At 37.3% G+C, this 27,077-nt stretch overlaps 1 protein-coding gene across 2 annotated transcripts in view; it reads right to left on the bottom strand.

Annotated features, from left to right (window-relative positions):
* LOC133532004 (protein Atossa) overlaps window positions 1–27,026 on the bottom strand; it is a 94,181-nt gene extending 67,155 nt beyond the window's left edge. Inside the window, exon 1 of one of the 2 annotated variants that reach the window (XM_061870480.1) lies at window positions 26,800–27,026. Coding sequence is in view for 1 of the 2 variants with exons in the window: in XM_061870479.1 (XP_061726463.1) it covers window positions 5,327–5,348 (22 nt within the window). In the remaining variant the exon portion in view is untranslated. Of the gene's footprint in view, window positions 1–5,326; window positions 5,364–26,799 lie in introns of those variants that run through there. The other variant, XM_061870479.1, reaches the window with a different exon arrangement.
* Between the last annotated feature and the right edge of the window lie 51 nt (window positions 27,027–27,077).

The following is a 27,077-nucleotide window of genomic DNA, read 5'->3' on the forward strand; positions in this document are numbered from 1 at the left end:
TTAAAAAAAATTACATTGTCAGTAACCCTCGCGCTGGTAGTGGTACTGGATAAAAATAATGGTACGAAAGTGTGATCAAGAAAACAATAAATGTGATAATTAAGGTCAGTAGGTAAAGTGAACAAAATTTAAAGTTTGATAATCACTGCTGTTTTTTAAATAGGTAAAGATCTGATTGTTTCTGGTCTCTCGGTCTACAGCAGTGCTAGGTCTGTTAACACAATTACAAAAACAAACACAGTTTCATCACAATACGCAAAATAAATTACAGAGCGAAGATCGGATAGAAGAAAGAATTCGCGAAATTTACCTTGCTCTCTGTGATTGCACATAGCACAAGCCCGACTCCCTGAGCGACGCGGGACACTGACAGTCGAGGCGCAATGAAATGGCGTCTTACACAATGTTGCCAACATTAAAAAATAAAGCCAAATTAGGGGGAAATGAATGTCCTACGTTCTTCACCCGCATCCGGTATTTACCCAACATACTTACCTTAATCGTTGAACCGCCGCATTTCAAAATGGCCCTTATTTTGATATCGGCTAGCCGTAATGTAATACGGCGGATTATACAATACGACTGCGATACTTAAATATAAATCCCCTCGTCAATGTAATTTCATTAAATTTGCTATCTAGTGGCAAACATCAAAGTAGTTATCTTTTACTTGTGACGCACAAGTGTGAGCAATGTAAAATACTATATTTCTAAAAAAAATTGCCTACTAGGTACGTAATAAAAGAAAATGTGATTATTAAATTATAATACGAAAGGTGGTCAAATCGCAAAATGCTGTCGTTTTATTTAAAATAATGAAATAATTAGACCAGTTCCGAAAGTACCGGGAAATCCCGGTTCTTTAAAACAGTACCGGTTCTGCAATCCCTAATAAGGATGTTATGCCCATCACTATTCCTTCTGTGTATGTATATTTAGAAACTGTCTCCGCCTCCAATTCGTGCGATAAGGACAACTGCAGCTCGGACCGAAATTCACTCGCAAAAAACTCAAAAATCGAGGTTTCGCTCTCGACTGTTTCCTCCTCCAAAACGCAACTAATCATTATGAAATTTTGGAAATTGCAAGAGGAAGAAATAATCTATGCCGCTATGTTTTGATTTTTTGGATATTTTTTGTCATATTTGTATACAGTGCCTTTTTTTACAGCCAATTCAATTGAGCCGTTTTTGCGATTTTCGAGGCACTGTATCTTTCTTCAAAATAAAATAATCCAAAAAAGCAAAACATAGCGGCACAGATATTGATGATATTGATCTTATTTGAAAAAATCACTGCTCTAGGTTAAAAATCCAGGGAGGAATCAGTCGAGAGCGTTTGTATGGAAAAATCGCAACTAGGAATTCCTCTTAAGGGGTAGTTTTTGTACAATGAAGTGTTCAATGTTTGTTGTAATAGTTCAATATTTATTTAAAGAGTGCGCTAAACATAATTTACAGAATAGAAATACCAAGACTACTCCACAAAAAAATTAAAACTCAAAATTTGCAATTGTGGCGCCATCTAGTGAGGTTTAAGCTTTGGGTAACCTAGTCGAACCACCTTAACGCAAACGCGTTCGTCACGTTAGGATGTCGATCAAATTTACACTAGGGGTACAGGTCTTTGGATTGATAGTTCACGTTAAACCTCACTTTCTGTCAAAACTATTTAAATGAGGCCACAAAATTGACAACAACATGACATCTTCAAGAGCTGCTTTTTCAGCAATGTTAAATAAAATTTAGGCTGTTTATTAATAAATCAATCTAATGAAAGGTTCAATACGCAGCCTTGGTGTCTATTTCGAAGTCAGAACTTGGTACAAAGAAGTACGAGTAAGGGCAAATGAAAGGTGAATTGAGTCAACCTCAAGGCTCAGAAACCGGTTAAATTTCCAAATCGGAATCATGTCCTTGGCGCAAAACCTTTTAATTTCGGTTTCGCTCGAAAAACCGTTATTTTAAACCGGTTTTTTATGGGACAGTTGTTGTCAAATTAACCGGTTTAGAACAATAAAAACCGGTTTCTTCCTATGTCGGTGTCTATGTTTATTGTTTACGTGGCAGGCTGACCGGCCGTTGCGTCGCTCGTCGAATAAACCGTTTTTAGGGTTCCGTAACCAAATGGCAAAAAACGGAACCCTTATGGATTCGTCATGTCATGTCTGTCTGTCTGTCCGTCCGTATATCACAGCCACTTTTTTCCGAAACTATAAGAACTATACTGTTGGTAAGTAGATGTATTCTGTGAACCGCATTAAGATTTTCACACAAAAATATTAAAAAAATAAAAAATAAATTTGGGGATTTCCCATACGTGAGGCGTATCTATGGATAGGTCTTCAAAAATGATATTGAGGTTCCTAATATCATTTTTTTCTAAACTGAATAGTATGCGCGAGAGACACTTCCAAAGTGGTAAAATGTGTGTCCCCCCCCCCCCCTGTAACTTCTAAAATAACAGAATGATAAAACTAAAAAAAATATTGTCAATTCAATCATTTCATCGTCAATTCGATCAATCGCTTATTATTTGAAATAGACTTAGCAACCATTACCATATTGAAACACAAAACTTGAGGCAAAACAGCTCATTATTTATTTAATGTTTCAGAGAAGGGATGTCACGAATGTCGCATTTTTCACATTCGCGAATCCGAATGTGCGGATGCGAATACAAATCTTAGGGAATATGTAGTTGTTATTAGAGATGCAACGAATATTCGGCCACTATTCGGTATCTGGCCTATTCAGCCACAATTTCTCTATTCGGCCGAATACCGAATAGGGGCATAGTATTCGGCCGGATACCGAATAGTACGTTAACACGGAGATAACGGTAAACGAGGAGTAAAAGGAGTAGTACCTAACAAACTACAAGTAATCAATTATTGAGATCAGTATAATCTTTCAGACTACATTTATATTCATAGATAGTACAAAGTCATGAGAAAAATAATACAAAAAAAAACCGCTAGCCGAATATTCGGCTATTGGGCCGATGGCTCTGCCGAATATTCGGTATTCGGTCAAGCCACTATTCGTTGCATTTCTAGTTGTTATTATCATTCCTAATTAGAAAAAAATCTGTTAGTACATAAAACATATGTAACCTTAGAACGGGATAGTGTTGACAAATGCAGTCTACTGGTCAAAATGCATTACTTGAAAACAGTTTGGGCACACTGCCCATACGCGAGTCGACGAGACAGGACACGACCTGCGCACATTCGCATTCTCAAAACAGTTGCTTCATTTGATGCGAATACGAAAGTCGATGTGAATATTTAAAATGATGCGAATATTCGTAAATACGAATGTGAATATGCGTGACATCCCTATTTCAGATTACGACCAGTCAATGCACTCTACATCGTCGCCAAATTGGCCGCCATCTTGATAAGTGTACCTTAAGTAGCTCCTTTGTGTGGTAATAAAACAATTTAAATAATGAATTCAGGCGACGTACTAGGTCCATGTTCACTGTGGTCTGTGGTTCAAAGTCAAAGCCATTGCACAGTAAAGGTCCGACCACACCGGTGCTTAAAAACGGTGACGCACCGTAAACGTACCGTTTTTATCGCATGCTCTTCACACCGCTGATCAAAACAAGCTGACGGTGCGGAATCGCATTGACGTACCGTAAACATTACGATTTAAATGGAGGTCATGCGATAAAATCGTGACATTTACGGCGTATCTTGAGCAGCGGTGTGGCTGGCAAGCAATAAACGGTGCGACTGCGATTCCGTACCGTCGTGGTTTATTGAGCAGCGGTGTGGTCGAACCTTTAGGGTCATTGTTTCGTATACCGGTTACGTATAACCGGGTTGCAAAATCCAAACTGGAAAAAATGCGCACAAAAAATGTAATTAATTACTGGCGAAAAAAAAGCAAAGACTTTAACTTAAGTATATTTTATCAAGTACGCTCAAATATAAAGAAATTTTTATTAATTATATATAATATAATATAACACCTTTTTCCTTTTTACTGAATAGTTATAGACATATTTAAAACATTGTTTAAGAAAAGTTAATATGAAACGAAATGTTACTAGTCCTTAAACTTTGTTTCTTCCATGAAAGAGAAAGTGTCTTAAAAATGTAAAGAAGACATTTAAATTAAATAAAAAAATTGCAAAACCAGTGATGTTATCGGATCGGAAAACTGGAATCCGTCAACGACAGGTTTTTTGGCCGATCGAATTAGCGAAGTTCTACTGTATATTTATATTTTCCTGATAGGCCCTCGAGAGCCAAATAAACTTTTTCTCTCAGCCTTCAAAAAGTCGTAGCAGCAGGTTAACAGGGCGCAGGAAAAACAATACCCCTACTTATCTGTATAAGCCAACTCAATTTAACTACATAACTTGCCAGAAATCCTCACACCTCGCGTCCGACCTACCCCAAGCAGCTAGACTCTTTGTCGTCTGTGCGTTGACCTAGGTCTGGCTAGACTATCCCCCGACGCTAGATTGGTTTACAGACTTCAAAAAACGTTCAACGATAAGTGCATTGGGGTCATTTCGGTAGAGGGATAGTTTAAAATGGCAAATACCTATAAAATCAAAAGTAGGAATGTCACGAATGTCGCATTCTTCACATTCGCGAATGCGAAAACGAATGTAAGGGATATATATTTATTATTATCATTAATAGAAATGATCTGTTAGAAAAAATCCTAATTAGAAAAAAATCTGTTAGTACACAAAACCTTAAAACAGGATGTTATGTGTTGAGAAATGCATTACTTAAAAACAGTTTGCATTCACTGCCCATACGTGAGTGGACGAGACAGGACACGACCTGCGCACATTCTCATTCGCAAAATATTCGATCCATTTGATACGAAAGCGAATGTCGATGCGAATATTTAAAATGATGCGAATATTCGTACATACGAATGCGAATATTCGTGACATCCCTAATCGTAAAAGCAACGTTTACTAAACATTTTGCTTACTGTTGCTACATTAGCTTCTAGTTTTTTAGATATTCGAAATTATCCAGCTTTCGAAGTTATACCACATTTCATTTACCATGGCGGGATTCAACTTGAAACTGCACTAAGAAAATGTTGATTTATTGTTTAACAATCGCTTTACGAGCTCTGCTCTTCAAAGCCAGCGTGTGGTCAAATAACACAAAAGGATCAAGACTGGACAGTTACATTTAAGACACGACGCCGCCAAAACAGTTTGCCGGCTATCTTTTGTTGTCACTACTTGGATTGTTTACGCCTAATGACCATCTCAAGTGGAATCCCGTCATGGTAAATGAAATGGGGTATACCCCAATAATGTGCATAAAAGGCATACTTACTGGTTCCAAACAAGCAAAACATTTTAAAATTAATATCACAGTATTTTTCAGTATCATAATACTTTATCAAAACGATTTAAAGCACTTTTCAAGGCATTTCAATCCACATCGTGGGGACTTCACACTTTTCTAGAATAAGAGTTTTTAGTTTATTCAATGTTACACTCAAAGATCATATACGCGTGTTGTAAATTTTATACTGACATGATATCTAATTAACCCAGAAGGTTCGTGAGAAAATTGTACGCGATTTTAGTGGAAATCTTGAATGGGTTTTTTTTTAATTGCTTACTGTTTTCTCCCATAACATTTTTTAATACCACGTCGGTGGCAAACAAGGATACGGCCCGCCTGATAGTAAGCAGTCACCGTAGCCTATGGACGCCTGCAACCAGAGGTGTAACATGCGCGATGCCGACTCTTTAAAAACTTGAACACTCCTTTTTTGAAGAACCCCATACTGTAGACCCTTGGAAATGCTCGGAAGGGAGCCTCGGAATATATTCCAAGTTGAAATTCCGTAGTGTGCCTTATTAGGACTCACTTCGTGGTGTCAAGCTGAAGGAAGACCTATTACCACAATTTTCTGTTACTTTAAATATTAAGTACCTGGGCGACCGAGCTTTGCTCGGTTATAACTATTTATTGTAATATGGTGGTATATAGGTGATAATCTTAACTAATTTTTTTTTACTAAATTAAACTTGTCTAAAACAATAAAAATTAAAAAATTATATATAAACTTGAACATATAAAAAAAAAACAAAAGTTAGTCACCGGGCGAGATTCGAACCCGTAACACTCGTTTAGCAGTCCGCGTCTTAACCCGCTGGACCAGACGGACAGTGGCCGGCAATACGAAATTAGCGACCATATTCTGCGTCGAAAGAAAAACGCATGAAAACTCAAAAACACGCGTCTTCCCAAACATAAGACTAATCTAGATCGATTGTTTACCCCCAAAAACCCCCATATACCAAATTTCAGCAAAATCGTTAGAGCCGTTTCCGAGATCCCGGAAATATATATATATATATATATATATATATATATATATATATACAAGAATTGCTCATTTAAAGGTATATTAATTTATGTATAATGATTTATGTTATTTTTGTGCTAATAAAATTCTTCTTATCTTATCTTAAATGTATGTTTCAATAAATGCGCAGTTATGTGTAGAGGGACCCGAAAACAAATAAGTTACATATGAACCACCAAATGAAAACTTAAATAACTTCTTAGACAGTCATGTCTGAAAAATATATATACGGACAATGTGCCAAAACTATGTATACACGACCTTATTTTTTTTAATACTACGTCGGTGGCAAACAAGCATACGGCCCGCCTGATGGTAAGCAGTCTCCGTAGCCTATGTACGCCTGCAACTCCAGAGGAGTTACATGCGCGTTGCAGACCCTAAACCCGCCCCCTCTCGTTGAGCTCTGGCAACCTTACTCACCGGCAGGAGCACAACACTATGAGTAGGGTCTAGTGTTATTTGGCTGCTGTTTTCTGTAAGGAGGTACTTCCCCAGTTGGGCTCTGCTCTACATCTGGAATGACATCCACTGGCTGTGCCCTACCACACAAAGCGAGATGACATTCGCAATACCCATACCTTTCTTTTGGACGTAGTTTAACGACGTACCCGGGTCCAAATATTAAGGTATTATTTCCCATATATTAAGGTAGTGCATACATATTTTTGGCACTTTGTCCGTATATATATTTTCTGACGTCACTGTACTTAACAAACACCTTAGTTAAGTGGTTGGCAGACCTAGCTACGTAGATAATAGGAATTAAAAATTAATTAGTCAAAAACATATAAATACAAATTCATTTACTATGACAGGTGCAGTTAACTCCATACGGACTCAATTTGGCGATTGCAAAACATTATCATTAAGTGCAATTAATTTGTGAAGTGGATTATTTGATGTAGCAATGCATAATGAAATATGCAATATGTTTCTGGGTGTTGTTGACATAGTCAACACAATGTTATTGGCAGTGGAATTTAACTTTTGATATTAAATATTAGCATAGGTACTTTTTGGAAGCAGAGCATGCAACTTTCGACCGAAAAGGACATAAATATATGTTTTGTATTTATTTAATTGTACATAATTGTTTTGTTTTTATTTGACGACCGGTCTGGCCTAGTGGGTTGTCCTGCCTAAGAAGCCGATGGTCCTGGATTCGAGCCCCGTTAAGGGCATGTATTTGTGTGATGAGCACAGGCTCCTTGTTCCTGAGTCTGATGTTTTCTATGTATTTAAGTATTTGTTATATTATTTATTATATATAACGTTGTCTGAGTACCCACAATACAAGCCTTCTTGAGCTTACCGTGGGACTTGGTCAATTTGTGTAAGAATGTCCCTATAATATTAATTCATTTATTTTATAACATTTTATTTTGTATAGATTTGTAAGTACATAAAGAAGCACTGTGTTTTGTTTAAGTACTGCTGTCAAAATACATTTCATCGGCATTCTTTTTAACCGACTTCAAAAAAGGAGGAAGTTCTCAATTCGACTGAATTTTTTAATGTTATTTCGCGGAAGACGCTGGTTCAATTGCAGCCTCGGACTTCAGTAATTTTGATTTCTATTTCATTATATAATTTATGAATTTCAGTACTAAAAATAAAATAATTGTCATTGTCAATCATTTTCACTGAATTAAAATTGCTATTTCAAAAGATCCACATATTTGGCTCGACACTTTTTTTTTCTTTTTTTTTATTGTAAACTAAAGACTTATATACACTTTATAAACAGGATATACAAGTCCCCAAAGTGAGACTCGTCCGCGACGAACGGTGTCTGGTGCCCGACTGAGACTGAGAGCATAGTCCTGGACAGCAGTCTGGCCTGTGTCTAGACGAGGTGGGTGGAGGTGCAAGTGGAAGTGCATCTTGCGTTTAGAAGTTAATAAAGAGGGAGTGTTTTGAATTGGAAAATGTATTTACAGAGATGTGATTTATGGTAAGCTATATGATCAGAACCAAAAAGAGGAAGACTATTGGATTAGACTAATAATTTGTGATTTCGTTTCAGACGAAAGTGGAGGACTCGTGCGAAATCGGTTTTTTCATACAAGGCCTCATTTTCCTTTTTTTTTAATACTACGTCGGTGGCAAACAAGCATACGGCCTGCCTGATGGTAAGCAGTCTCCGTAGCCTATGTACACCTGCAACTCCAGAGGAGTTACATGCGCGTTACAGACCCTAACCCCACCCCCCTCGTTGAGCTCTGGCAACCTTACTCACCGGCAGGAACACAACACTATGAGCAGGGTCTAGTGTTATTTGGCTGCGGTTTTCTGTAAGGTGGAGGTACTTCCCCAGTTGCGCTCTGCTATAGATCTGGATCCTCTCTGGATGTTAACATTATTGAAAATATTTTGTCACAATTAGTTGTATATCAACCACAGCTATGCCCCTACGTTTGATTTTTTCTAATTTTTAATTATTATAAGACTTAGGAGCATTTAAAAAATTGTATGAAATTGGGACTACATTTGTATGGAGAAACGGCCATCCGATTTCCTCTTAAGCACAGCGCAGCGCAGTAAATATCATTAGATCATTACAAATGAAATGAAAAGTATTTTTTCATCACACTTGCTCGAAAAAGATCTTATTTCAGCACAAGCCTTATTGAGCTTACTGTGGGACTTAGTCAATTTGTGTAATAATGTCCTATAATTTTTTTTTTCATGCAGGTGTACTGAAGGACAAAGACCTATTTTGTTCCCGCGGGAGTTATGGATGATGAAAAAACTATAACTCCCTAGGGAGTTATAGCTTTTTTCATTAATTAGCTATGTCACTTATTCATACAAACCAAGTAGCATAAATGAGTTTTACTTTTAAAATACTGACCTTAACAATTTAATATTTTTGTTTATGTTTAAAATTATTTAATTTGATTAATTTAACAGCCGTTAAAAATATTTTTACATCATTTTCAATCGTGGCTGAATGCTGAATAGGTCTGTGCCTTCGATGCCTAACCTGTCAAGAATTACATAATGGCGGACGAATGTTTGATATGTCACCGTATTCAAGAATTATTTCGCTTAAAATTTAGTTTTTTCTTTGCAAGTGTGATGAAAAACATTATTTGTAACGCGGGTCTTTAATTCCCTCCAGACTGCGGTTGTCGGGAATTACCACCCTCGTATCCAGAATTTCATTTACCCCCCTCGTTGCACAATGTACTATTACTATATGGAATTTGTTGTTTTATATCACATCGTTAAGCAAGTAATGTGACAGCTTTGATTTTTCTTTTCCAATTATCAAAAAATACCGCCATAAAAAAAAAACCGTTCCGTGTCGCAAGGTGTCTGGTTTTCTACAGAGACTATCTGCTACTAACGAGAGCAGACATCTGTGAAGCAGCCTGGGCAGCAGACATCTGTGATGTCTAGACGAGGTGGGTGGAGATGCAAGTGCATCTTGTGTAGGGGTTCAAGTTAATAAAGGAGTTTGAATCGGATTGCCAAATGCATCCCTGTTGCATTCCCCAGGGTTCACTGCGTTTTCAGATATATGACCAGACATGGGATTCTAGGTGGCTATAAGTAAGGAGTTGCTTTATCGATAAATTAAATTATCAGCACTTTACCCTAATACTAGTGATCATGCTTGCTTCTTTTGTAACTGTTCTAGATCACAGAAAGCATTTATATGATCGCTAGGTTAGAAAATAATGATGATGAATGAAGTCTCGAAAATCCCATTAAAAATTCACATGAACACGTTCAATAAATTATAATTTTAAAATAAAACTTGGAGAAATTTTAGATATGATATGTATTATTGAGTTCATCAATATAGGATCTCCGTACAGTCCCTATTTTGCCCCCTAGAATCCGATGTGTGTCTATGACCGAGGCGGTGAAAGGGTTAATATCGCGAAAAAGAGGTAGATGTGATTAAACCTGTATAATGTTTTGTTTAAACACACCAACAGTTTTCGCCATCCCATATCAAAATAAAATGAACAGACATATTTTTAACTCAACAGATTCATCAACTTACAGAAAGCATGCCTGTCAGTTTTTTGTCACGTGTCCAGCGAAAAAGAATATAATTAGTGGCAAAAAAACATGACGTCTTGACTTGACCTTGCCGCGATCGTCTACCTCTGATGACAAATTAGTGGGAATAGGTGTTGTAAAAAAAGCTGGTAGCCCAGCGGTGAGGCGTCTTCTAAACATAAGGTCGTAAGTTCGAACCTTCGAACCCGACCCCACACCAATGAGTCGGAACTGTTTCGTGACAGATCGCACAGACTAAACGTTAAATGTGGTGATGTATGTTGAATGCAAAGCAAAGTGGAGGAAGGCAAGTAGGAAAGCGGGCCCTAGCAAAGGCCGGGATAAAGCTAGGTAGAAGAGACATGATAGGCAAACGAGCAGCCTAAACGCCTTATGGTAGCAGTTAGCTACCATCACCCATGGACACTCGCAACACCAGAGGAGTTATAAGTTGCTGACCTTTAAGACGTTCTTTTCTTGACAAGACGGTGCCTCACCTGGCCAAGTACATGCTTGCTCCGGACTAGCTCATACCAGGGGACACAATTTGTGAGGAGTGACACGCTCTGGGACGGGAGGAGATGATTACAATCGACCGGCTATGCAGCCTCAAGCCAATTTTGGGAATGAGGAGAGACAGGGTATATGAAGACGTTTGAGAGTTGTTGAGGTAGTGCTCCTTTCTCTCGCTGGTCGCTTCGTTTTATAAATGTTGTTCAATATGTACTAGACGTATTTCTTCTTTTTCTTGAAACATGCCGAAGATTCTTGAGTAACAACCACGTATCGGCAGGTCGCTGTTACCACCTGTTTCAATGCAGCTGTTTGCCAACTGCGCCAGTATAGGATAATTAGGATATACGTAAGTCGGTGAAATTAGGCTACTTATTCTCGAGAAAGAATTTAAACAAAAGAGGGCTGAGATGGAAAAAGCTTGCACTTTTTTCGCCTATCGAAGTTCCTTCGTTCCAAAGCGTCCGAAAAAATTAACAAGTTTGTGACGTATTTTCACATACGTTTTCTCCCGTTACACTCACAATTTGTATGAAAAACCGACACCCAAAATTTGTATGAGAAACTGGGGACGCTATTTTCTTTATTTCCTCGTGAGTCTTAAGTCGAAATAACCCAAACCAAATAAAAAAAAATTGTCTGAAAAAATGAATTTGCGTGTACTAAACATTTTTCCAGCACTTCTATTTGCGAATGACCTTGTAAAGTCCCTAACCCGCACTGGGTCAGCGTGCATGCACTGTCCATCGACCCCGGGTGCAATAACCGTGGCGCAAAAACATTTTGTGAGGCCGATGCACTGATCAATCAATGGCCCCTTACATTTGCTGATGTCCTTTTACTCCTGTTCAACTCTCTGTCTAACAACATTCGTTGGAAAGGGAGGCAAACAGTAATTACAGGTTAACAACGACTAGTAAATAAGTTAGACCAAGTGGTAAATTAGTAGATTAATTGGTACAAAAGAATTGTCGGCCGAGTGTAATATTAACAGGCTAGAGAAGCAAGGCCGTTTACTAGCACAAGGCTGGCAATTCCTATTTTAGCCGAAATAAATGTGTTTACTCGTATTAGTAGGTATTTTAAATTAGTTCAACGTACAGCGCCGCCAAGAGTGTCGGTATAACACTCGTGAATTTTACAGGTGCCACACATTGATGTACTGTCATGTCATGTATGTTTGTCACTTATAAAATCGTTTCACGGCAGCGCCATCTGCATCGAGCTTTGAAAATTGTCACAAAATACGATGTGCGACCAATATTTATCTGTTTAACTGCTAATCAAAATATATATATTTACTATATATGTAGCATTTTTAGGGTTCCGTACCTCTAAGGGAAAAAACGGAACCCGCCATCCGCCCGTTCGTCCGTCCATCTGCCTGTCTGTCAAAAGTGTCAAGGCCCTTTATCTCGGGAACGCGTGGAAGTATCGAGTTGAAATTAAAACCATATACTCAGGTCTACAGTTCCTTGAAAATCTAACTTCTATGTTATCGTAAAAAAAAATACGGCCTTTTATGCCACAAAATACGTATATTTCGAGATTCTCAAGAGAATCAAAATTTATATGTTACTTCCCGTTGGCCTAGAACTATATGAAATTTGGCAAGTAAACTACAAATACAGGGAAAAATCAGAAAACCATAAAAAAGTTTAATATGTACGGAACCCTCGGTGGGCGAGTCCGAAAGAAGTAGTGCGTAAGAAAACTAGGTAACAACTTTTTTTAATCATTCAGTGACTTTATATTCAAGCATGTACCTGTAGTAGGCGAACATCCTACGTACACAAAACACGACACTCCAAAGTACCACGGACAGAATTAACTGGACATCCGTAAATCTAAATTTGGTCAGTATTGTTAGTACGAACCACCATTTTCAGAAGTTGTTTCATTACACGAGCTATATAAAGTAACTTGAATCTTGAAGGACGGGTGAACAATGGCATCCGACGAATTGTCTCGCAAAAAAAACGCACACCATGTATGTATACTAAAACCCAGCGCCCACTATTCGGCATGGCACGGCAAGGAATCATTCGGCATATTACCGAGGCATACTCAGGCATGCCAAGGCGTCTTAGACATGCCGAGGCGTTCTTAGCATTTCTGGACACCTTGGTATGCCTAAGAACGCCTGAGGGATGCCTCGGCATTCCCAAGCACACCTCGACATGCCTGAGGACCCCTTGGCATGCCTGAGTATGCCTCAGTAATAACGGTGTCAAAACATTCAAAGATAACCGCCTCACTAGCCTAGGCATAAAACGCCAGTTACGGAAAGAGAGACCTAAGCCCTCCTACGTGTACACGTTCAACGCAGCTGGCCAACTTTATTGTCACGCGTGCAATAGAGTATTTAAGAGCAAGTTCGGCCTAGCCAGCCACATTAGGGCTCATGCTAGACAACGTCCATGTTTATTTAGGGTCGCCGTCATCGAAAACGATGAGGAGGACTATATATAATATGCCGAATGATCCCTTGCCGTGCAATGCCGATAGTGAGCGCCGGGCCTAACAGGGATTATATTTAGGCTTGGATTACTTAGTAATTCGTCACTATTGTATAGAGTGAGGAATCCAAACGAGGCAATGAGCTTTATCGTTGACTGTGCTGTGCTTTTCTTTCAACAGGCAACTAATACTCATCCCAACAAAATTAGATTGCGTTGTTTATCACTGAGTTCCTATAGCCACCTCCTGTGTCCATCATCAGATGAGCTCGATGATGATATTGCAATTTCAGCGTTGGGTAGCGTTACAATCATCAATTATCACCAAAGGGGAGGGTCAAAAGTAGGTCAAATATCGTCGCATGATTTCGGGACCAGACGTTACCAAAAGAATAAGGATGTTTTGCAATTTTTTCCACTCCGACCGGAACGAACAGAAGATGTTTTTCCACTCTTGCTATTACATGAGCGGACATCAGTACAATATACAAAAAAAGTACAATAAATAGTAGTTATTATGTTACTGAGCATCGCGTAACGGAAGCCATTGCTCGTAAGTAATCTCATTATGTAATATGCTCTTTAGTTACTGTTACACATAACTTATATGACTCATGTTTTTCTGGTATTGGAATATCTGGAATTGCACATGACTGCACAATCAAGGAACTGATTATACTTTAAGTATGGTGTCGGCAGATCATCCCATACACATCCGTCAAGTATTATTAATTTTTAGATCATTTTCAGATTTGTGATTGAACTTCACAATGGCAAAGTGACCTCGAGAATGTTTTTTTTCGTCATGATTTTTGTTTACTTAGCTTATTTATGCAGTGAACTAACGTAAAAATTTGCAAAATTAACTAAAAGCAAAACAATATGATGATTTTGCCAATGCCATGCTCCGCGAGCACGCTTAACATTGGCAAAATCTTAAGATGGAAGCTATTTATTAAAAGAAGAAGGTGACTTTCAACAATTGAGGTTTCAAATATGGATAATGGAGGAGGGAGTGTTTTAAATCGACACGAGTTGCGAATTACCTATTCGCACGTTTTTCGCACAACGTTTTACACTTTTTACAGTATTAGATTATCGACATAAATACGTAAAGTGCTACTATGTACTGTAAGATTGTTAACTAACGACTTCTGCGCAGTCGTGGGCAAAGCCTAGTCAAAAAACATCAGCAAACTTGGCCTAAACGTAGAATTCACAATCACCAGGACACGATAAAAAACCAGGATGCCTCGGGTCTGTTGACCCAAGGTTCAACCGCCTTCAGCTTTCGACAAAAACACACTTTTTATGCTCCCCTGGTAACAGCGCGCAATTATACGTGTTGGGTTACGTCATGCAGTAGCTGTGTTGTGGTTTCTTAAGTCCTGGTACGTGAAAGCTCTTTAATTCTTTAAGTCCAGTCCAAGAACTTTTAATACGAAGTCTAAAAATATCGTCCCCCTAAGACGGAGATCTCTAGAACTAATATAATGTCGTATGCATAAAATCTTTGTTTGTGTGTATGTATACTTCGTGTCATCCACGATGACGCGTGTACTGTTTTTGATGATAACTTTATGTACCGTGAGGTACAAATTATTTTAAAGGAGGTACTAAATAGTACAAATTAGGTACAAAAATATGGTATGCTATTCATTTAATGTTATTTAGGTACACACGCCATTCTGACTCCACTATCTATGGTATGACATGACAGCTGCAAGATCAGGGCCCCATTTCTCGAAAGGTATTAGACTAATATTATTAGTCCAAGAACTGTGAAGTCGTATGGACTACCATAGCACACACTAATAATATTAGACTCATAGATTTATAACTAGCCTAGATGCCTAGTCTGTACATCCCTAGTGAAGCCATTTCGAGGGCGACATTATGTCGCCCTCGTGTCATCGTATCCGAACGGCCCTCGCAGTACTCAAGGTAGAGTTGGTTTGTGTACACCTCCCGGTTATAAATTAAAAAATACACGAAAGATGGTTGTTTGTGCGGTGAATTGGTGTCACAACACATCAGTGAATAAAAACAAACCGCCTGATATAACATTTCACGCGTAAGTATCCAGTTTAATGTGATATTTTTACGTAATTGTAAATACAAAAATCCAAATTTTCGTCAGCCGCCATTACTTATAAATGTTGCCAGGTGATATAAATCTTTTTTCCTGCAAATGAGGCATGACGATTACATTGATAAAATTAATATGCTTACTTTAAGTTCCTTGTATGACTATAGAAAATATTCTTTTTTAGTTTTTCATTCTTTTATTTCAAATTATGTTTTGTCTTTTATAAAATTACAGTTTAAATTCATATTTTTATTTTGTGTGATATTCGTTTTAGATTTCCGACTGATCCGCTACTGTCTGCGAGATGGATGGAAAAAATTAGATTAAATAGGAACGATGCAATATGGAAACCGACTAAACATAGTCGAATATGCTCTCGCCATTTTGATGAGCAAGTAAAGTAATTTTTATTTGTGGAACACAGGTGTTACAGTTAAGGTCTGTAAAAACGAAACGCAACTGTCACTGTCGCACTTATATGGAAGACTGATAGAGAGACACAAAGCGTTTCGTTGTCGAAGCAATAGCGATTGCAACCTTGGCTAGGCCGGCAGGTACAATTACTAGTACTGACGATAAATAGTTATTTGTTTTACAAGAGGGAAAGTTGTTGTTTAACCGCTCGTGCTAATTAGCAATATTATCGAGCTAAGTAGATAAAGATCCCAAAATTTCTAAAAATGGAATCTTGAGCGTTGCGAGGGTTTCAAGTTACGAGAGTTAAACAAATTTTGCCCCAAGTGAAACACAAAACTTTTCACCATACCAACCCGAAGAAAATATTAAATGTAAGATATCAAATAAAATCAAACCAAATCGAATCCAAATGATCGTCATTAAATATTTATCATTTAAAATCATTATTCCAAAGTCAATTCTACCAGCTATTATTTGTGCACATTTGTAAAATAAAAAAATAAACGTTTTTTATTTAAACATTATTTCATAAAGTACAGAAATGCAAAGTCCTTAAAAGAAACCTTGAAAGCTTTTGCTATAAATTTAATATCTACATACACACTCCCAAATGATTGATAGCCAAGTATAAGGATGTGGTTAAAATCCATCTACTTTAAGGGGAATAAATGAACTCTGGCAACCCGTTTTTGTATATATGTGTGTGTCGCTGAGCGTAAGACACGAGCGTCGCACGCACACATCGATCGTGTTTCGGCTTCACTTTTGGCAGATTAGCCTTATGAGGACTAACTGTCTATGTGTGATAGGTCAGTGATTAGACTAATAACGTTCGAGAAATGGGCCCCAGTTCATTAATTGTTATTTGTTGGTACAATAAGCCCCTTATTCCGTCTAAATAGCAAGGAATGTACTACATTTTTAAGTCATGACATGTCAAAACAGGAAGTTAGTAGTCATCGGACGCCAGATTGTGAAATACTTAGTCATTAGTCGGCTTATCGTAAAAGGGAAACACGGGAATACCACATGGTGCAAAAGATTATAAATATTTATAATATGTTCGTATGCCAATGAATTTAGAAATCGCCTGTGGCACCTTAACCGAACCCAACAATCCCAACATGTATCAGCAATTATTTAGGTTCACGTCTATCTTGTAGACATAAAGTGTACTATACAACTTTCTTCAGATTGAATGACCCTTTTCTGCATAAATGGGCACTCCTATTTCGTTAGCTTATGTGAAAAATAATAACATTCACCTATTTCACAACATTTTGAAAAAATATATTGCAAAATGTTGTGAAATATGTGAACGTGCTTTGAAATGGAAATTGATAATTTGTAAAGAACATAAATTCAGAGGATTGATAAGAGTGTCGAGACAAGTACTGAAATAAAATTTAAATATTGGTGAGGTAACCAGCAATCCAAAGATGTGGGTTCGAGTCCCACGTTAGACAGAGTTGATCACAGTTAATTTTTCATTGCGGTCTGACATCTGTAACTTATAAATTGTACTGTGAATTCACAATAAAAAAGGAGAAGAATCAATATGTTTATCAAAAACGTCTTCATATATTAATATTGGATTTTTACCATATAAAATTAAAATTTTAATGTTATACTTAATTCTAATTTAATTTTAACATGAGTGGCACCCCTTTACAGTGTCAATTTAGTTTAGTTTAGTTTTAATTTAGTAATAATAACTTTGTATGCACTATGGGTACTGACTGCCTGAAATAAAAGCCTTTTATTTATTTTTTATTTTTATTTTACCTTATCTAAATTACCTACTCTGATAATATTCTTCTGTTTAATATTTTGCTCGTCAGTACCCCTAGTGTAAATAAATTCGATTTCGAAACGTGACGTACGCGTTTGCGTTTAGTCTCATTTTGTATTGGATTTAGAAAGAGCGTGCCAAGCGGGACGTTTTGGAAACTCAAAATCCTATACAAAATGAGACTTAACGCAAACGCGTTCGTCACGTTATGATGTCGATCAAATTTACACTAGGGGTACTGATCTATCGGAAATACCTATCACCAGCTTATTTTGTACTAAAATAATACTCAGGTTAATCATTTACTTACAACTGAAAATAAATGAAAATTAGATGTCATGTTTTCGAGATTTTTTTATTCTGCCGGGCAAACAACATTTCAATATTTTGATTGGAGTCTGCCCTTGAAAATACCGTCTCAGTGTGATTTTTTTCATAAAAATGACCCTTGATTAAAATGTGTAAGAATTCAATATAAATACAAGGTACCATAACCTCTACAATAATAATGATAAAATAATAATTCAGCCTATATACGTCCCACTGCTGGGCACAGGCCTCCTCTCATGCGCGACAGGGCTCGGGCTATAGTCCCCACGCTAGCCCAATGCGGATTGGGGACTTCACATACACCTTTGAATTTCTTCGCAGATGCATGCAGGTTTCCTCACGATGTTTTCCTTCACCGGAAAGCTAGTGGTAAATATCAAATGATATTCCGTACATAAGTTCCGAAAAACTCATTGGTACGAGCCAGGATTTGAACCCGCGACCTCCGGATTGAAAGTCGGACGTCATATCCACTCAGCCACCACCGCTTTATTTGTAACCTCTACAAACTCTACAATATGGGACATATATAAATAAATAAATATAAGAATTTTATATTGATATAAATCCATATGTAGTTGTTAGTTACATTTACATTCTTTTTTTCTTTTTTCCTAGCGTTGTCCCGGCATATTGCCACGGCTCAAGGGAGCTTGGGGTCCGCTTTGACAACTAATAATTAGTTACATTTACATTGAATTTATAAAATAGTGTTAGTGTAATATAAAATAGTATTTTATACAACCGTGATATAATTAGAGAGCTTTTTGTTCGAGTGCCGTGTACTCAGCAAGCTTCGTTGCCTAAGTAAGGTACGAGATTGAAAAGCTTAATTATATCACTATTGTATACAATACCTTTTCTACGAGTTATCTAAACTAATCCTTTTTTAACTATAAAACCTAAATAATTAATCAAATTGATAAGTAGACAAAAATATAGTACAAGACATAAACGCGCGAGACCCCCGCCCGCCCGTCCCCCGTTCTGTAGGAGCGCGGCGGCTCGTGATTGGTAATTTTTTTTATAGTTGACTACAGTGTACCAAAAGATCGCAATTATAGTTTGGTATACGAAATCTTCATTCAACCATTACAGTCGACGAATAGAAAAACTGCGTTAGCTCATCTTAAATAATGAATCCATTAATTTTTATTTTTACAAGTTAAGTAGATACTTTAAACGCAGCGTTAAAAGGGTTGCAGCATTCACCCGGTCAAAGCCCGACCTTTAAGTTAAATAGGTCTAACCCCGCAGGGTTAATGCACGCAGACAATGCAGGTCTATATGCACCTATACTTATATTTATAACACATGCATGTGCATGTAACAAACAGGTCGAAAATAAGTAAGAAGAGTCCGGGAGACTTGCCTATAATCTGTATCTTTCGGTATTTCATACAATTTTGAGTACTTAATGCAGTAGCGGCTAAGAAAATACACCTATATTTCAACTTTATATGCCCCTTTCAGCACTCATAGTTTATATCCACCAATTTGGGTATAACCGAGTAAATACTGCTAAATTGAGTTAATTACTCCTGAGTATTTTCTCACTACCCACCTTTAGATATGGCTACCATTTTTCAATTAGCATTTATCATTGCGTCACGCTCGCGTGTGACTTGCGGCAATTTTACTCAATTATCAATATTAAAAAAGTCCCAGATCCGTAATATATATTAATATATACTAAGTATGAGTACTGTAGTTCATCGAGAAAATTGGAAGTCTAGGGGGAGGCCTTTGCCTGGGCAAACCACACACCACACACACCACAAACGCACTAGCACTAGGGGCACTAGGGGGTGCACTGCTGGCAGTGGGACAATTTATAGACTCGTTAAATATTACACTTTTACACAAATTTACCTCGTCCCAAAGTATATCTCTTCAAGGTACAGGCAGGGGGCAGCTGCCCCCTAGAGTTCAAATGCGGCCCCCCCGCCGCCCCCTTCGTAGGCCGGGATACTACGGACTAAGTTAGGAGGCAGTTGTATTAAATAAAGCATAATTCCGCGCTTGATACTTGATATTGCGCGCTACGATCGTTCATTGATCCATTTCTGTACATAACTGTATTGAACCTTTTTGTCCGGTCGATATATATTTCCATTTTTCGCCTTATTTCAAAGGGGTAAGGTTCAAAACTGTAAATGTATTTTTGTGCATAGGTCAATAAACAGGGACAATGTACTTAAGCGTACACTCGGTCAAAATTATACACCGCGGGGGTTCATTTCCTTTGCCATGGGAATCACCAAGGGCGTAGCCAGCCAGTCAACTAGGGCAGAGGGGGGGGGGGGGGGGGGGGGGTTAGGTTCGGCAACGCGCATCTTACTCCTCTGGAATTGCAGGCGTACATATTACGCTACCTGCTTACCATCAGGCGGGCCATATGCTTATTTGCCACCGACGTAGTATTAAATATTTTAAAAAAGGCGGTCTTCATATTGGATGCGAAATTAAAGAAAAAAGGATGTGGTGTGCGAGCGAGACATCGCTATAATATGTGCATAGCGCTGTCTCACTCATACACCGGAGTGACAGTCACATTAATACTGACTTACTGACGAATACCTATATGAATTATAGTAGTGTAACAACAACACATAACAAAATTATACTAAAAATCTACACATAACAAAATTATACTAAAAATCTACACATAACAAAATTATACTAAAAATCTAATAAAATTAAAAGTTCTAAAATTAAAATTAAAAATTGATAGAAAAAAAAATAAGGTTATGCGGTGTTAAAAAATAAATGAATAATTATATGTAACTTAACTACTCACTGTGTTTATATACCTAATAACGTTTACTAATATTACGCCAAGCAAATTATTATACTACGCCAAAATTACTATACTGATTTAGAGCAAAATATAGGCAATCACTAAAAATTACGCCCTTTCGTGAAAACGTGATATAACAAAACCTGAAAAACGTAATTTGCCAAAATTATTTCTTAAATAAAATTGGCTACGTACAGACTACATTGTTGCCCCAGACCAAAAAGCGAGCTAAAAAGTCTAAAAACTCAACAGTTTCAAATAAAACAATGACTACCTGAGACTTTCCAGTAAAAGAAAGTCGTTTCGAAAGTAAAAAGGCCTTAGTAATAAAAAAAGTTGAAAAACCTGAGGTTCGCGACCGGGCCACGCACTCCGAAGGGCGTACGGCGATACGCTATAGTGTGGAGAACTGGGGACAATGCCGGAATACCGGTAAATTATTACGATGAATAAACACTCGCAGATGGCGCTGCAATCGTTTAAAACCTGAGATTCGCGACCGGGCTACTCACTCCGAAGGGCGTTCGGCGATACGCTAGTGTGGGGACATTGCCAACTGGAATACCGGTAAATTAGTACGAGGAGGTTAAACGCGCACAGATGGCGCTGCAATCGTTTAAAACCTGAGGTTCGCGACCGGGCTACGAACTCCGAAGGGCGTTCGGCTATACGCTAGTGTGGGGACATTGCCAACTGGAATACCGGTAAATTAGTACGAGGAGGTTAAACGCGCGCAGATGGCGCTGCAGTCGTTTAAAATCTGAGGTTCGCGACCGGGCTATGCACTCCGAAGGGCGTTCGATGATACGCTAGTGTGGGGACAATGCCAACCGGATTACCGGTAAATTATTACCACGAGGTTAAACGCGCGCAGATGGCGCTGCAATCGTTTAAAACCTGAGGTTCACGACCGGGCTACGCACTCCGAAGGGCGTTCGACGATACGCTAGTAATGCGAACTCATTGGCCTATCGCTGGCCCAATATTACAGGGGTCTATGTTACATTTTCAAGATAGTTGAAATTCAACTTAATGTCACTATGACAATGTTCAAATTTCAGTTCAATAAAAGTGAAACATAGAACCCTGTAATATTGGGCCAGCGATATATTACACAAGTAATATTGAAAACCAGTATGCGTGTCCTAATAAAATTTGACACATAACTGAAAGGAAGCACTACAATTTTGAACATATCGAAGTAAAGCCGGAAAACCGGTAAAAGTGGCATAATAAAATTTGGCACCCAAGTAGCTTTATGCGTGAAGGTCATAAACCATTGAACTTCCGTTATTTTGCTGATGACGTGAATGTCTGAAATAAATCCCAACCAGTATTTTGCTGGTAATTGACTTATGTTACGTTTTTATGTGTATTTTAATTAAAAGCGACTATTTTGTTAGCGTGTATTTTGTAACTGATTTAACGTTATTTTAACGGCCTCCTAGCCTAGCCTAGTCGGCAGTGACTGCCTACGCAGCAGGAGGTCCCGGGTTCTAATCCTGGTAAGTGCATGTATTTGTTTGTTTATAACAAATTTTGTTCCTGGGTTATGGATGTTACCATTGTTACCTATGCATATAAGTATGTGTTTATGTACATAACTATGTATATCGTTAGCCTAGTACCCATAGTACAGTCAAAGAATTTAATTTCAGTAGCATTTCGTACATTGTCACAGTGACGATCAATATGAAATTCACTAGGGACCTCATACTATTGTCACTGTGGAAATGGTACTGAAATTAAATTCTTTGACGGTACAAGTTTTGCTTAGAGGCTAGGTGGATTTGTGTATAAAATTGTCACAAAACAATTATTTTTTACTTATCAACTGCGATCTATTAATAACTATAAATAGTGTTTATATTAAAGTGCACATATTTTGCTCAAGCTCAAAAACATGTTTTTTATAAATATGTTATTGAAATATCATTCAATGTAGTCACTGTAGTTATCAGTTGTAGGTCAATAATGCTATGTTAACACATTAACAACATTATTGACAACACAGGTAGGTATGTTTTTTAATGCATTCAATATTAAACAACAATGACTTTGACTTAACGTCTTACAATATTAGCTGAATATGAGCATTATGATAGTCCGATAGTAAAAAAAGTTTATTTTTACTTCTTGCACTCTAAAGATATGGAATATTATCACAAACTTAACTATAGTTATTTGATTTTCAAGAGGTTAAAGTTATTGTTAAACCCCGCGTGCTGAAGCGAATGGATCGAAAAGTGGAATCTTGAGCGTTGTGAGGATTTTAAAACGAGGGTAAATCAAAGTTAGCTCCCGACTGAAACAAAAAAATTCACCACACAAACGCGAGGAAAATACTGTTACAAAAACATTACAAATCAAATTCAAATCAACGTTATTACATATTTATCATTCAAAATCATCATTTTAAAGTCAATTCTATCAGCCAACATGAGCAAACAACACAGAATTTGCATCAGATTCCTTTGCCACACATGAGGATAAATTACATATTTCTTATCAGTTTAAGAAGTACAAAGCAAAGAGAGCCTTTACGAGCTGATGTGGTAATACTTTGACTTTACTTTTCTCTCAACAGTCAACTAATATACGAAATTTCAACTCAATTGAATAATGGGAAGGGGGTCTAATTTAACTTCCAAGATTTGATTACAGAAAACGAGGTGAAACTAAATAAAAGCTTGTAAATATATTAAACAATAAAATCCGGAAAATCGATACTCCGGAATACGAAGCTGCCTCCGCCATTTTAGCTCATTATACTTTTAATCGGTACAAATGACTTGTCCACTGTAAACACGGTAAGATAGCACTATCTTTGCCTAGACATAAATTAAGTCTATCACGGCTGCTTATAATTGCACTTGCAATAATTATACAATCAGAAGGGAATAAGAGACAACTGTTTTATTATTAATTTATAAGGTAATTTCCCTGGTTAATCTGTAAATACATAAACAATAAATCAAACGTTTACCTGGTAATATATCGGGGATGTGAAGTACAGAGACTGAACATATACTTAAAACAATACACGACGACATTTCCATCTTCACCACTTATACCTAGATGGTTGGCAGTCTTCTACTGTGCGTTTCTCCAGAAACATCCTGCCTCGGCAAACTAAACTGTGGAAACTGTCGCCTGCGGTATTTCCGGACCGATATGACCTTCAAACCTTCAAGAAAAGATCGTACCTCCATCTTAAAGGCCATCAACGCAATCGCCTAACTTACGACGCAGTTTTTAAATTGTTAGGTATTACATTTACCTTGTTTGACACTCAACTAACACAGACTTTCAGGTTTTAATGGAATATAGGTATATAGCTTAGGCTATTTTCGAACTGAACCAATTGATGTATACTGCACAGCTGTGATTGAGAAAAGAAACCAAGTTTGTTGACTTTACGTAGAAGGTAGATAAATGTTTTACGTCTTAGTTTACATCACTACAAGGTATTTTTAGATTTACTACTTTATGCTAATATATATACTGTTTTTATAATGGTCTTCGTATGTAAAATAGGGGACGAAAAAGGGATAATGTGAATTAAGGTCCAAAAAATATTGTCGTTTTAAAACACTTAATGTTTCCATACAACACCTGTCTTTATGTGCGTGTTCGAAATACCCATGTTTGAAAAAACCAAACTAATGTGCAACCGACAATGTGCTATGCGGTAAACAAAACCGGGTTTACCTATCGATTTTACCATACCATGCCAAATATTTATTACCAAAATTTTCAAATAAAAACAGGCATATACTTAGGTAGTTAGACAGCCACAAGTCAGTGCGAATATAGCGACCGATTGGACTACAGAGTTTAAAAGTCTAAAGACATCCAAAAGTAAGATTTATAACTAGTAGAGTAGTACAAAATCATGGTTGATTGACAGATTGTTGACATCCGTTTTGGCAGCCCTTCATGTCGATCTACCCGGAAATAAGATTTCCGAGTCCAAAGTACAGAATACATTTCCATTGAGAGAAAAATATCTTTAAGTTGGGTGTACTCAAAATGATCTTATTCTCATAACAGCGTGACAATGACAGTGTTTGACGCACGGTATTAAAAAGCTACACCACTTACGTCCTTCATACGATCATCACTCATCGTCACACAAAGGCGTCGGTTTCCTTTCTTTCATTCGATTCGAATAGAACCTAGGCAGTTTCTTACTTGTCTTGTAGGTAAGGCGGGCTTCTATACGGTTCCACTGCTCTGATGTGTGAGCGAGACATCGTTATATACAAGCGTAGCGCTGTCTCGTTCGCACATCGGAGCGGCGTACGGATCCGCTTCAGTGTGATAAGCACGTAAGGCGTTGGTGAAAGTTACTGTAGCTATAATAGCTGTTTAATGTCAAATTACTTTTAAAGTCAAGGTCTACGATATCGAAACGAGACAGTGATTAATAGTTTTAGCGGACCAATTCGCAATTTTAAATTGTTAACCTGAGTATATTAAACACCATTTTTCCCCAAATTTAAGTATCAGCTGTAGCTGTAGCTAGTAATTATGCAGAATAATAAATTAAATATGCAAATTGAAAACTAACATACCTAATTTGCATTAGATAAACAACAGTAAATAAAATTACAAAACTACGTATTTACCTGTCCTAAATCAATAAAATGAAACAAAAAATGTATTATAGGAATAATTTTCCAAATTATGGATAAAGACTTTTTTTAGACTTTTCCATCATCTGTAATAATTTATTTGGTCCAAGGTCAATGTAGGTAGTTACTACATACCTATACTTCGTTTTTTGCATTAGAGTAAGCGATCATGATGTGCCTTTTTATTAAAAAATCCTTTTCAATAATAAATTATAGCAAATACTGACAATTATATGTATAGCATAGGATGTTCAATTACATTCTTTTAGTTTCAAAAGTAATAGGTAGGTAGTTACTATTTTTTAAAGCAATTTTCAATAATAGATACGTCAAAATCATGTAGTCTTTTCATCAGAAAAGACTACACGATTCAGCCATCACACCACGAGGCATCAGCCAAAAAGACCAGGTATACCTAATTCAAATTATTTAATATTTCTTAGAAAAATTGACTAAATGTATAAAACTAATTTAAGCCTGCTTTTACCGTAGGTTCATAATATATTTTTTTTTAAAACTAGGAGTAGCCTCAACCGCCATGTTAGATACAAAATGGCCGATTCTGACGTCACAAAAACAGCTGTTCGGGTGCGAGACAGGCAAAATACTAGTTACTGTCATCATTCAAAATGAAGATCCAAAGTTCACTATTGAACAAAGTCTCAGGTTTTACGAATGCAACGGTAATTTAAAGCAATTAAGACCGAATAAACAATTTAATGCCATATGACTTCATTGTATAATCAAACAAAACAAATGTTAACAGAAATCTAAAGTAATAATAAACACGTCAAACACACATACGAAGATTAAACAATTTGTTCAAAAGGTGAATATTTACCGTTCTTCCAACATAGGTTCACGTACACAATCTAGATTTCAAACCGGTAAAATCGATAAAAAAAGCACAACACTAACCGGACTGACGGACAGGTCTAAAGGGCTTGGCTGAGAGCTTAACCCGTTATAATAAAGTTGTGCTTTGGTCCAAGACCCAGTAAAAAAAAAAAAACCACAGCTGATTTATCCTGTAGGATCAATTCACACTCCACAGTTATACTTTCATTACTAGAAGTAAAATTCCTGAATCACTTTTGTTGTTTTTCACGGAAATATACTTCAGTAAATAAAGTATGTATGCTAATAACCAGCCAATATACGTTGTATACTCTCTGTAAAGAACTTAAATGCAACAAAATACTCTGCAAACTGCCCGAGTAACATGCCAAACCTGTATATCTAATAACTTTCTAAATCCGTAGAGGATCACACGGCAAGCAAAATTAACACGAACACTAAGAAAATAGCTGTCCGATCATGTATATTATGCGGTGAAACCACAGTGGAACCCAAACATATGGAAAGACATACCTTTTTTTATTAGCAAACTTAGTCGTCAACTCCACTTAATAACACCTACGCTATAATATCACACTTCGATAATCGTGTCTTTTTCTCTTCAAATACATTATTACACTGTGAGACAAGTCCGGACACGCAGAAATGCTGTCCAAATGGATTTTATACTCAGGTAAAACGCTTTGATAAATCTGAGCGAGCGTCCAAATATCGCTCGCTCTAGTCGCAAACTAAAATGTCAGCTGGTTTCGAACTCTCCCATTGGCCAATCGATTGCAAGAAACCAGTGA

Source organism: Cydia pomonella, chromosome 26, assembly GCF_033807575.1.
Source record: "Cydia pomonella isolate Wapato2018A chromosome 26, ilCydPomo1, whole genome shotgun sequence".
Classification (NCBI taxonomy): domain Eukaryota; kingdom Metazoa; phylum Arthropoda; class Insecta; order Lepidoptera; family Tortricidae; genus Cydia; species Cydia pomonella.